At 39.8% G+C, this 13,086-nt stretch overlaps 1 protein-coding gene across 1 annotated transcript in view; it reads left to right on the forward strand.

The window, feature by feature from the left end:
- The window catches only part of LOC146437426 (SWI/SNF-related matrix-associated actin-dependent regulator of chromatin subfamily A member 1), a 32,363-nt gene extending 27,101 nt beyond the window's left edge, over positions 1 to 5,262 (forward strand). The window contains exons 23-24 of the mRNA XM_085060416.1: positions 109 to 219; positions 902 to 5,262. Coding sequence (XP_084916542.1) covers positions 109 to 219; positions 902 to 973 — 183 coding nt within the window. The 3' untranslated portion in view covers positions 974 to 5,262. The remainder of the gene's footprint in view (positions 1 to 108; positions 220 to 901) is intronic.
- Positions 5,263 to 13,086: the final 7,824 nt, after the last annotated feature.

Consider the following 13,086-nt stretch of genomic DNA (forward strand, 5'->3'; position numbering starts at 1 on the left):
TTTTAGGAAAATATAAGTGCTTGTAATTAAAGAATTTTGAACATGTTTATGTAAGCAAGAGAAGTTGTATAATTTACTTAAAAAGTTTGATGTGTTCTGTTTCCTTAGGAGTTTCAGAGACGCTGCAATACTCTCATATCATTAATTGAAAAAGAAAATATGGAAATTGAGGAAAAAGAAAGAGCTGAAAAGAAGAAAAGAGGAGCAAAAGTTACAGCAGTATGTTTGGCAGCATTTACTTTACTTCCAATGGGGCAGAATTCAATTATATATTTTGTTAGAAAATGTAAAAGGTAATTGTAGGCAGCGATTAATTTAGTAAGAAGAGATGAGGTGAGAGAATAAACTGAAATATTTGTCTATTCACACCTCTCCTAGGTTTTTTTAGGCAGGTATTCCCCATGCATAGCATTTTGGGGCTTTTTTATTTTGAGAAGTCTTTGTTTAAGTAACAGAGGAAGACTTCTTATAAAGTTACACTGCCTACTTTCTGCCTACATGTACACTGTATGTTTGCTTCAATTTCTTCTCAGATTTTTACTTCTCCCTTACATAATGTTGCTGGAACAAGAAATGAAATTGCTTCTTTAATTTTGAAGGGTTGTCATCTCTAGAACAGAAATGTGTTTAAGTCAAGGTCCTGATTTTTTTCATCCAATTCATGGTATGTGTGGTGCCTGCACCACTGGGACCATGTAATGATTTCAAGGATATAAAAAGGGTAGGAGAATTAAGTGTCTGCATCAGGGATTTATGTTTGCCTTTCCATTATATCCTACAAAGGTGAACTGAAATCTAGAATGCATTAGGGTTGTACATTCCCTTTTAAATAGTCAGTTATGTATTTCAATTTCTTTTTTTTTTTATAATCTTGTTAAATTTATACTTTTTTTCTCTTTAGTCACAGAAGAGAAAAGCAGACTTGGCTGCTGAGAACTCTGGAAAAAAAGATGCTAAGAAAGTGAAGTCATGAACCTGAAAACAGAATGCTAAATATAAAACTGCCACTTTCTTCACTCCGTCTATGTGTATTAATTGCCAATTTCTTTGTATTCATGGTACTCTTCCCCAAGTCCCATGCTTTCATTTTGCAGATTTTGTATACTTTACAATGCCTTTCTTTACCTAAAATGTGTAGCTTTATATTCTATGCATTCCAGTATTTTTGTGTACTGTACTTTGTGAGTTTCATGTCTTTGGCAAAATTCACTCAGTCCTTGGTTTTTTGAAGCTTGTGCTGAGGTTTTAGCTTTTATATGTTTTATATGCTGCTGCTTTGAAAGAAAACCTAGATTCTATAGCTGTATTATTGTTGTTTCATATTTTAAATTTATATGGCTGTTGGAAAATAAACTGACTTAATTATTTGAAGAGAAATATACTTCACCTTTGTTTTCCCTACCCTCTCTCCCTTTTTTGCATAGCTGCAGTTAGAGAGAATGTTAAGGTTTGTATAATTGTGCCTTCATCATCAATCAGATTTTTTTCAGAGGAGTACTTAGACAGGATCAGGAGCAGTACAGAACAAAGTCTAATTAGACTGACATCCTTGTTTGCTCTCTGCATTAAATGGGCATTTTTCTCTGAAATGTTCAGAAGGAAACCCAGCAAATACGTGCTTTTTGTTTTTCTTTATCAGTGATTTCTGCTGGGCTACATGCGCAAACACAGGGTCAGCTGTTTCTCAGAATGGCCTCTAGATGAAAGCTTTTCTATGCCTCATGAAAGGAGGTAGTCACCTAACAGCTTCTGGTTGTTTAAGTAGAAAACAATATAATTCACTTTCTGGTTGATAGGCTGCTCAGCTCTCCTGGCTTGTACTGAAAGATCTTCGTTGCTCTAATTATCTCTGCTAAAGTTCTGCTTTTTCCTTTTATTTGACATGTCAGTCAGAAGCAATGGGGATATGTTATGGAGTGCTCCTTTTTAGTCTTTCTATTTTAATGAAGGTATGAAAGTGTTGGATGTATGATTTTTTGACTTAGCAAGAATGGCCTTTATTAAGCAGGTTCATAGTTCCTGCTTACTTTGGAGTTTCTGCCTTTCCTGGATCAGTAGAACAGTGACTGTGACATCTGATGTTTTACTTTAATGTTCTGTCTCTGATCTGGTGTTTAGACCTTGCTACAGTGAGACATGCCCTCATAATGTCAGGTCTAGATTAATGCAGTGTGCTTTACATGGTACTTCCCTTGAAGACTACTTGTAAACTTCTAGTGCAGTTTGCTTCCTTCAGTGGTTTGAGGTGTTTTGAGATAAAGAAACCTCTTTACTCTTTGTATTTCGTGCTTTGCATTGGCTACCTTCTTCTGTATTTGTAAAATTCAGGACTTTATAAAATAAAGTTCTTGAGCTCTGCCCATATTCTTCTGTCATTTAAAATACATTGGTATGTCTTTGAAGTTTCCTGGGATTAGTATCTCTAAGTTTGATGAGTAATTTCCAGCTTTTCTTGGTAGTGTTTGTTTAAGGTTTGGGGCAAAATGGGTGTCATGATTTGGTTGAGCATTTCAAAAGATTAATAATTAGATTCTATATTTTGGAATGTAGCTTTTGTCTGAGGACCACATTAATTATTTCACTGGGCTTATATTTGTAAGACCTAGTTTTCCTCCGTTGAGATTGATCTGATGAGTTGAGAGGTACGTTTCGTAATGATGGGGCACAACTTCCAGGCAGGAGATTGGTCATGGGAGTCAGAGCATGCTTTGAAATGAGTGTGAATCCAGGTGGGATAGGTATGCTCAGGAAAGAAGCATGTCTCCTCAGATGATAGTTCTGGTATTGGAGCAGTTGACATCCTGCTTTTTCCTTGGGAGGAGGACATCCCTTGTAATTATGGAAAAAGGCTGTGCAGCTACATGCATATATAATCACAAATGCCTGGAGCATTGCTATTAATAGAGAGAGGAAGATGCCTTATTTACATTTGCATTTTGGCTCATGTGCCATTCACTAAGTTTATGGCCTGAAATTATAAAAAGTTAAAAGAGAAGGGAATTAAAGGCTGAAAGAGCCAATTGAAATGTTTGTGGAATTACATGGCTAGGTCTAGAGCTTATTCTATTGCTCCTCTTTAGCATTGGATGAATATTTTAATGTTTTAAGTCTTGAAATAAGTGTATTCTGGTTTTGTTTATTGTAGATTAGCTTTGTTTGACTTGCATGTTTTTGTGTATCCAGTTTCTCTGTGTTGCAAAGTGTATAGAAAGTCTTAAAATGGTAATATCTCAACATATTCCTTTATGCAGATTTCTTGGTTTCAGTTACCACTTGAGTTTACTCTTCTCCTCAATGACATGATACACAAGCCATATAGCAAAAGATCATGCAATCGTTCTTTCAGATATTATCCCCTTGATCAGACAGCTTCTCTGAAGAATGATAGATTCTCCCAGGAACTATTTGTTATCTCTTGCAGTCTGTAGTCCCTAGTTAAACTGAATGTGCTGTTGAACAACAGTCCTTGAGAGCACTTGGACACTATAAACCAGTTCCCAGCATATTGAGCCTTCCCATCCATCATGTCCTACAGTGATAACTAAAGAAAATTGCTAACAGCTGCTGGTCAGGATTAAAGTAAAATGGATCTTTCTTTTCCCTTCTCGTTCTTGCAGTTGCAGATGCACAGTGTGTGCCTAGCAGTATCTTAAATTATATGCTGCTGTGACTCAAAATTAGATGACAGAAATTGGAAGAATCTTCCTACTTTTAACTGCTATTTTCTTAGGCGAGGAATACTGTTTGTAAGAAATTAATAAGCAATGAATGTTATGTGATAGTGAACTTCTGAAAATCTAGGCCTTTAGGCAATTTGAGAGTTGCCAAAAATGCTGCAAGATAGAACACTTTGAAAATTAACTTAGTTCTTTTCATTGGACATGTAAAATTTGATTGTGTAAACATTAGGCTTGAAGAAAGAAAAAGTCACCTAGCACCTGTGACTCAGCAGGCAGTGCACATAACATCCTGGGAGAGGTCACAACAGTTGTGGTTTCCTTTTCACATACTCATTTCCAACTTAGTCCGTTTATTTTTGAGTTACGTTAGTGATGACACCAAAAAAACTCATGCTGCTAACCATCTTCATTGTATTTAATATCAGTTTGTTATAATGACACAGAGAAGAAATGAACTTTCTTCTTGCTGGTAATATTAGACCATCCATAGATGCTGGTTTTCACAAGTGGTGTTACTATACTAAAATAAGTAAGAATTTTTTTCTTGTAGATTAGCATTGCTTGTTTGATTTCGTGCTAGTGCTGGTTATGGTTTAAAAAAAATGCAGCTTTGACTCTTTGAGATGATGAGCAAGGGGTGCAGTGTACAGAAATTATTCTGAATCTAAGTGCCTGATGGAAGTAACTTTGTTGTGCAGTGCGTGCAGTTTCTGCTGTGCACTGCTGTGTTACAGGCACTCTGTTCACGCCTCTTGCCCGTGTTCAGTAGGGGGATTAAGTACTTTCAGTGGTGAGAAATAAATGCCAAAGCCTTACAGGTTGAAAAAAGGTGGAATTTTGCAGTCAATACCAGTTTATGTGAATGTAAAATGATGAGGTTGGTGCAGCCATTGGCACTGGTGATGCTGGAAGGGATTGATCACCAACTCTAGTTCTGATCTGACTAAGAGAGCTTGACAGTTGTTACATTTTACTTAATTTTATCTAGTCCATGTACTTAGCTTCAAGCATGTATGTAAATGCGTTAGTGGGTCATAGTTTTAGTGTTTGATACGTTCTTTTTCTGAAAGAGTTAAAAGTTGAACTTAGTTTGCATATTTTTAAATGTAATGTACTCTTTAATTGCAATTGCATGATACCATCCTTTCATGAGAGCCTTAATAGAAGTAATATTTGCTGCCTCAAAGGTATGTTGGTGTTGTGTTGTTGAAGATAACTTTTAAACTTTTTCAAACTGAGATTTGTTTCTTAAGTTGTACATATATGAAAATAAAAGTTACTATGAACCCAATGTCTTCTGGTAATTTTGGGACACAGGGGCCTGTTCACTTGGATACTTTCAACATAGTTTGATTTGGTTATGTTGCTCTTGTGCCTCCCATTAACCTTCAGGCCATGGTGGCTGAATGTAAGGAGGGGTGTGTGGCTGTTCCATATCTGCTTTCAAACTAGTTTCCTGTAATCTAAAATGATACTAGTAGTGCCTATGTTTTTGTGACAGCCTTGCCTGTGTTGTCTCTTAATACAGTATTACACAATGTATGTTGATCCTGTATTAAAGCATACTGCTGGTTTTCTGTTATTCCGTATTTCTGGTGTGTTACTAAAATGAAATACTTTGGAGCTGAAGTCTAGCTGACACAATGGTAGGAGCCATGAATTTTGTTGTTGCAGCTGTTCATCACTAGTAGACTTGCTAGACACTGTGCTCGGAGAGGTGCATGCCCTAAATGAATGCTCAGTTTTCCACCTTTTTTTTTACCTCAGGATGACCTCCTAAAAAACCTAAAAAGGACAGTAAGGAGCTCTGGAGGACCAGTTTCTCTGGTGTTGGCTGGTAGCAATTCTGTCTGCTCCACAGTGAACTTTTGATAGACCTCACTCTTCTTCAGGTGAGGCACCTGGACCCGGATGAAGGAGCTGGGAATGGACATGTGGTTTGGGTTCGCTACAAGAGCTATAGTTCTTTCAGGCAGCTTTGCTTCCTACCAGGCTGAGCAGATCCCACAGCTTGTTTCTACTTCTTGCATATTTTCAGGGGTGGTTTACCAGCACTAAAATCTACTGTTTCCAAGATTTTCTTGGAAGCAGTGCCTGCCAGCCCTCCTGGAGGAAATGCTCAGTTCAAACAACAGAACTTTTGGATGGGAGCAGTGATCCTGTCTGCAGAGCTACTCAGTGGCTGTGGAATTTGGTGTTGACATGAGATGATTGTTCTCATGCACTCTGTTTTGGGGAAGGGCAGGGTATAGACAGCTTCTGCAGGGAGCAGACAGTTCTTGGCAGTTTCTTGCTGTAAGAAAACAGGTTGAAAAGTCATCTTCATTTATCTTCGTATTTGTTAATTAGGTGGACACTGCTGAAGGCCACAAAATCTTAAATACCACCCATCAGTTTGGTAAATGGCATTCATTATGTGTTTTCTTTTTCTAGCTTAACAGGTGGATATTACTCAAGAGATGACTTCACATTGAGGGTTTAGAGTCCAGTAAGGCTTTTGTTACTTCTCTTTCCTTATGAGTGTAGTGCCTGCATTTTCTTAAAATGACCTGATTTTCTACATGCCTTGATTTTCATGTCTTTGTTCATGGAGGGCTGTTGGTCAGGAATATTTTTTTTAAGGCTCTTCTAGCTGGGAGTGTACCCTGGGTGAAGGTGTGGGATGGGTTGGAGTGTCCAAACACTGACTGGACCATCCTGGAGCCTGATGCCAAGCTGTGCTGCTGAACAGTGCTCACGAGGCTGGAAAATGGAGGAGACAAGAAGTTGCCAGTTGTTATTATAACCTGCTTTAAATCCTGGCTGGTGTTGGGATGGAAGGGTGGTGGAGGCCCTGTCAGGAGCAGGAAGATGCACAGGTATATGATGTGCTCAGGCTCAATTGGGACTAAGCCTTTGCTTCTAGGGCTTATTTCAGATCCTGCTGGGTCAGTTGACATCATGGATCTTTTCATGTGGAGGCTCCTTGGAAAGCTGTCCAAATTAACAGGTGTCTTGTTACAGGTCCCAGTCCCTGTGCAGGCCCTGCTCTCACAGCAGGCTCCCCTTCTGACTTTTGAAATGGGGAGGGAAAACGCTGAATTCTGGAAAAAATTGCCTGTGCCAGTCAGGGGTGAGAGCTGGGCTGGGAAAATCTGTGTGTAATTAAGTGGAGATTGATGGTTAAATCTATCTATTTTTATTGCTACCAAATGGAAATTTCAAGTAAAGCCACTGTAACTTGCTGAGTGAGCAGAGTTAGTAAGGCACTGGAGCTGTCGTGTGCCTCGTGAGGAGCACAGCTCGTGAAGGCACTGCTGGCTCTGCTCCTCTCTGGCTTTCCTGCTTGCAGTGCTCTCATGTTCTTACCTGTTCTGACCCCAGGTGGTGGTGTTGGATCTGCAAGGAGGAAATGTGGGGACGGAGAAGCTCTGTTTGCTGTGAGCAAGGCCAGTGGTATGGCAATATTGTGCTCTATGCAATTGCTGAGATTTCTGTGTTGACAGGGCTCTAGTCCATCTGTCTCTTCAGAGTTGCCACTCCTTTCTAAACATCCATGCAAACTGCCTGCCTGGCTGCTAGTTGCCATGTGAGAGGTAATTTGGTGAGGCCTTCCTATCCAGAAGTTGCATTATGTTCAACTTAAAAGGCTTCTATCAAAGTTTAAACTGAGCTATAGCTGATGTGGCACTCAATGTGACAATCAGAGCAGCTTAGAGCCAGCCTGCAAGCTCTGTGCTGGCTTTGTATTTGAGCACATTCAATGACTGCTTGAATGTCCTTTGGCACCTCGGCACCACAAAAAGCAGGACTTTTCTTCAGGGACTTACAATTAAATTTATGTTGCTGTAATTAAAAAAAAAAAAAACCCACCAAAAAACCCTACCCTTTCAAAATGTTTCAGCATTAATTTTTGGCTTCTGTACATACTTATCTCTGAAATAATTTTACTTATTTATGTTACAAAGGTTTGATTAACATTACTTGAATGAACATTTGGAAGAGGTACAAGAAATTTCTTTTTCCTAAATGTCAGCCCTGGAGACTCAGCATTTTCTTTCAATATTCAAAAAGAAATTTAATTTTAGCTTTTTGTGATACTCATTGGTAATTAACTGCTCCATGTACTGCATCTTATTATGCTACGGGCCTGAAGATTTTCTGTTGGAAATGAAAATCGATTTCAACAAATTCAGTTGTTGCCATCTTATTAGGTTACAGTACTCAATGTAAATTAAAGTTTTGAATTTGTCATCGATCAATAGATGCAATTATTGATTTGGGATGTATGAGGTAAAAAGTGAAAAAATAAGTTTTTGTCTTTGTTTTTGTAACATGAAAATATGTCGAAGTTTATTGAGCTGCAAGTTACTTTGTAGTGAACCTGAGGCAGAATCAGAAACGCAAGAGTAATGTTAGTCTGTTTATTTCTTGGGGGCTGAAGGATTTTCTCAAAATGCTGGCTGTCAGGCATCCTGGTTTAGAAGTTTATTTAGGAGCCTGGGATGCAAAGGTTGGCTGTCTGATCACAGCTCCCAGTGTCCATCCATGAATACTGTACACAGGCAGACCCATGATGCTTTAGCAATTGACATCTTCTCTGCACAGAAGGCTCCTTGCAGTGCCCAGTGTGCCTGGAGGTGGTCAGAAACCTCCATCACTGGAGGAAACTAAAACTAATATGGAGCTAATAACATCTTATTGATATACCACATGCAAATCAGTCACCTTCTGGGTTGGAATTAAACCTTTGATTGCACTCTAAATTATTCCCTGAGTTTTGAGTGGCTGTGCTATTCCTTGCTCAGAGCTAGGTGTTCCTGGTGTGAGCCAGATGAAGCAATGTGGGAAGGCTCTCACTCCAAGCCTGTCTGTGTGTGCTGAGAGGAGTCTCCTCTGTAATCAGGGCAGCAGGATGGGTGTGCTCAATACAGCCTGGCTCAGACTGTGGGACTAGATTATGTACCTGGCTTTTTTGTGTTGCTTTTAGATGAAAAAAGGTGCCAGCAACCTGAGACCAGCAGCGCTGCTGCTTTCTCTGCATTAATAAATTGTTTTTAATTTAAATACCTTTGAGAGCTTTGTTTGAGGGTTGCTATAGAAATATTTTTTCTCATTGGGAATTAGCTATAGTAATAAAAGTTGAGAAAATGCAATATTTTTTACTGCTTTCATGGACTTGGGCCATTGCTTTTAAAAACAGGAAAAAAATCAAGGAGAAGAGTTGATTGAGGACATACTTCACTTGATCAAATGGATGCAGAGCCCAGCTGGCAGGAAACCAATTAAAATAAAAGACAAAATAGATAATTGTGTCAGATGAAGACCACATTCCCATGGGAGAGGAGAGGATTTGTATCAATCACAGCAGCAGTAACTGCAGGTTGTACATAGCAGGGCCTGTGCAAACACTATAGTTTGTGTCTCTACCTTATATAGGTGGAAATAGATATCTATTTTCAGAGTTAGTGGTGTCAGAAGAAAAAGTGCATGTAAACTGATGTACAAGGACTTGGTAGATGTTTTAGCTGTTGAGGCAAATTTGAGGAGGTATCACTGAGATTTGCTGTATTTTCCAAATAGACAAATGAAGACAACACCCTCTTCCAGTTTCCTAGTCACCTAATAGCCATTCATTGCATTAAAATGAAATAAAAATCAGTGTCTTGGAATTGAAGTGACTCTTAAAACCCAAGACACCCCTGGAAGAGTCCTGGACAGCTGTGTCAGGTCTTTGTTATCCTACTGCTGCCAGGGGTGATGGTGTGTGGTTTCCTGCTGCTGGAGAGGCTCTTCACTGGTGTGAGTGTTGAGTAGAAGTTCACAGTGAACCCAAGACTTAGTTTTACTTTTAAATGTGATGACACAGTCCAGCCTACTTTGCCTGTGCTCACTGCTGGTGGACTAGTGCCTAGGTTCCCTGAAAGTGTGGCTATCAATGATATCAAGACTAGCTTGGATTTTTTGTTCTTTCCAATAGTTTCTTTGGTCAAATTCAGCAGGATTTCTCAGGTGTGGCTGTAGAGACTTGAGCTTGTTGTGTCTAGATATTATATCGAGATTCATGTAGGACTGACAGTTCTTTTCCCAAGGGTGAGGTCTCACATTCACCTGAGTTGGGTAAAACCACAGAGAAACAGCAGAGAACAGCTGTGCTCATACACAATGGACTTCTGCAACCATAGCAATGGCAAGGAACTGGGTAAGAATGGAATGATGTCATTGCAGCTTGTTGGAGTCCCTGGCTGTGCCTCCAGGATTTGTGTCAGGTGAGGCAGGAGAGGAGAGCAGCAGCCTGGGCTTGTGAGCTGGGACACTGCCACACTTTTCTGTGTCTCCTCTGGGACTGCAGCAAGCTCCTTTCTCTGCAGACTCTGTTCTTTCTACCCTCTGCTAAGGTCTGTTTGTGCCATTTATTTCCTTTAGGGCTAGGATGTATATTTATCTCTCTATTCTGGTAGCACTAAGTGATGTGGGCTATGGTGTTGGGTAGGGTCTCAAGGTGCTGCTGTAATATTAATAAGAGCCTTGTAATAAGATTCAGTGTCTACAGTTCTTTCCAATTCATGGCTGTTCTGAGTAGTTCACAGTATCAGGGCCTTAGCTATATATAAAAATAAGTAATTGATTTGCTTTCTATTGAATAAGTGGCATACTGGTGGAATGATTAATGAATAAGAAATCACGAGTGTCACTGGCACAAAAATGGGAATCATCATTCCCTTAACAAATTTTTTTCTAGTTGGGTTTAAGTTTCCGTTGGGAATTACAGTTTCACTAATTTAACAAAACCACCCCATAAATAACTCATCATTTTTTATACATGTCCGTTAAATAAATCTATATTGAAGTACCGAGAAATGACACTTGTAGAAGAAACATTGCTGCAAATAATGAGAAAATTGCAGATGTATTTTATACCTCTTCTGGAAATCAAAAGGTCTCATAAATACAGTCTGTAAAAATGTCTGTGGAAGAGTTAACATAACTGTACAAGCAATAAGCCTGACCTTTCAGTGTAATTTATTTTAGATTTGCTCAATCCTTTTTTATTAAAACTAGCACATCTGAAGCAGAATTAAATCCTATTATACTAGCTCTGTGATTGTATCAATTTTTCTCTGCCATGGCACACTTTATTAAAAATTACTTTGTTTCATATTGGTTAATGCAATCAGGGGAGTAAATGAAGTTTTGTGGTCTTTGGTAAAGAAAGAAGCATGTGGTTCCTATCCTTCAGAGCAGTGTAAATTGCTATGAGGATCAGCTGAGTTCAGGTATTTTCTCTGTGGTGGTAAAACCCAGGTTTCCATCCTGTACAGTGTCTGCACTGGTCCAGGGACTGGGTTACCCAGGACAGCTGCATTAGATGTTGGTGTCTTAGCAAAAATATTCCTATAAACTAGATTCCAGATCTTGTTTCTGCCTCCTACACAGTTCTGTAGTCAAGTGCAAAATCACCAGTTGCCACCAGTGGATCCTGGTTTTGTTTCTGTTAGACTGCTCAGATACACCTTTGTTCTGAACAAGGATGTGTGCTCATAGGTATCCCCTGCCTGAGTTTCATCCCTCTCTTGTCTTTCAGCAGAGTGCTTGTTATGCTGGTGCTGGTGTTTGCTCCAGCAGCTATGAAAGTGCTCCTCTGTTTTCTGTCCTTGTATCAGTTTTACCTGCTTGTTTTTTTCATCTCAATTTCTTGCAGTGCGGCATTGGGTTGGATTGCAAGAAGGGGATGTAGAAGGAGCTGAGTATTTTTTGTGGTTTAAAGTCTGTCCAGTGCTTTTTAACTGACCAAGATCTACAGCACTTTGGAGTATTTACTGCTCCTATTTAATGGGCTGTTTACAATTTCAGGACCAGCCTCAGTAGCCTTGCTGAGCATATTTCCATGCTGATGACATGTTTACAGTGAATAATAAGAACTGACACATTTTGTGTGCACAGGTTAATGCCCCCAAATCAGGTGCTATAAATTGTTATGGGTGGGTAGCTGGTGCTAGAACCTGTTTTTCTTTTACACAGCACTGTGGCAAGATCTGGAAAACATGCCAGTTAATTTCTTGCTTCCTCTACTCATTGCAGGCATATGTTGCCTTTTTCTTCCCCTCTCCCATCTCATGTACATAGACTGGGGAAAGAGGTATGGCTAGAGCTATCCTGAAAGGATGCCCTTTGTGGGAGAAGGTGACCAGAACAGCCTCAGAGCAGCTCTTGGTTCTTTGAGGATCACATTGGTGTCTGCAGCTTGGGTTTAGGAGGCCCTGAGGCAGGGAGGATGCAGCAGCCTCTCTGCATTCCCTCTCCAGAATCTCCCCTCCCTGCAGAGCACCATGCTCAGCACAGCTGCTCGCAGTGACTGTCTGCAGGGCTTTTATTGCTGCTGTGATTCTGCTAAGGTCGACAGAGCAGCCTTCATGGGAGCAGTAGTCTTCTCCCTCTAACCAAGTGCCTCGAGTTCTGGCCTTTAAAACAGTTGTTCCAATTTGGGAAAGCTCAAGTAGCCTTTTGCTTTTAAAATACATTAAGTGTGTTATGTCACAGGAGTAAAAGTAACTCAGTATGCATATCAGGCAGGGAATGAGGCCTCTGGGCAGTGGTATTGGCGGTGTGGGATTACATAAAGGAAAAATGGCTTATTGCTTATTTCCATCTGCCCACAGCAGACCTTTCCAGGTGCAATGTGTTTCATCTGGTGCTTCTGGAAATGCTCCAAAACTGCAGTCTCCTAGGCTTTGGGACTGTATATATTTCTTTAGAGAAACCCACATATCTGCAAATAGGAAAAAAAAGGAGAAACTTCTAGAGGGGGTAGCCTATATCATCTCTGAATCAGATCTGAGTTTTTAACTGGTTCTGTTGGGTTGTAAATTCTGCCTTGAACATTCGCTTAGAAAAATTTTAATTCTAGTGACAAGCAATGAGCTAATAAGCCCCAACGTCAAGAAAGCCTTTGTGACTGAGCAACTGCATTACAGCCAGCTCAAAACAGACTTTCCTTTATGGAAAGGAAACTCTCAGGAAGCAGGAGGATTCACTGTTCACTGCACTTGCCCAGTCCTTGGTCTTACCCCTAAGACACTCAGTAGTGTTACTTGAATGCACAACAACAAAACTCATTTCACATGGACCATTGAACATTAGACATTAAAAAAAAATCTTCTGTCCCTAACCCCAGATGGAGCCTGAACCAGTGACCTGGAGGTGAAATGCTCTCCTGCAATCCTCTGGAGCCTGCAGTGTTTGTGTTCATCCCACAGAGCACTTTTCCGGTATCAAAAAGCAAATTAATCTGTCACTGAGACTAATCCTGTTTGTCTCAGAAGTAAACACAATTTTCAAATGTAGACAGGCTATTTGAGATGATTTTTACATTCTGAATCAGAATGTCAGAAAAAATGTTTGCATATTATTTTGTTATGGTTTTTTC

This window comes from Lichenostomus cassidix, chromosome 4A, assembly GCF_008360975.1.
Source record: "Lichenostomus cassidix isolate B80296 chromosome 4A, HeHo_3.0, whole genome shotgun sequence".
Lineage (NCBI taxonomy): Eukaryota > Metazoa > Chordata > Aves > Passeriformes > Meliphagidae > Lichenostomus > Lichenostomus cassidix.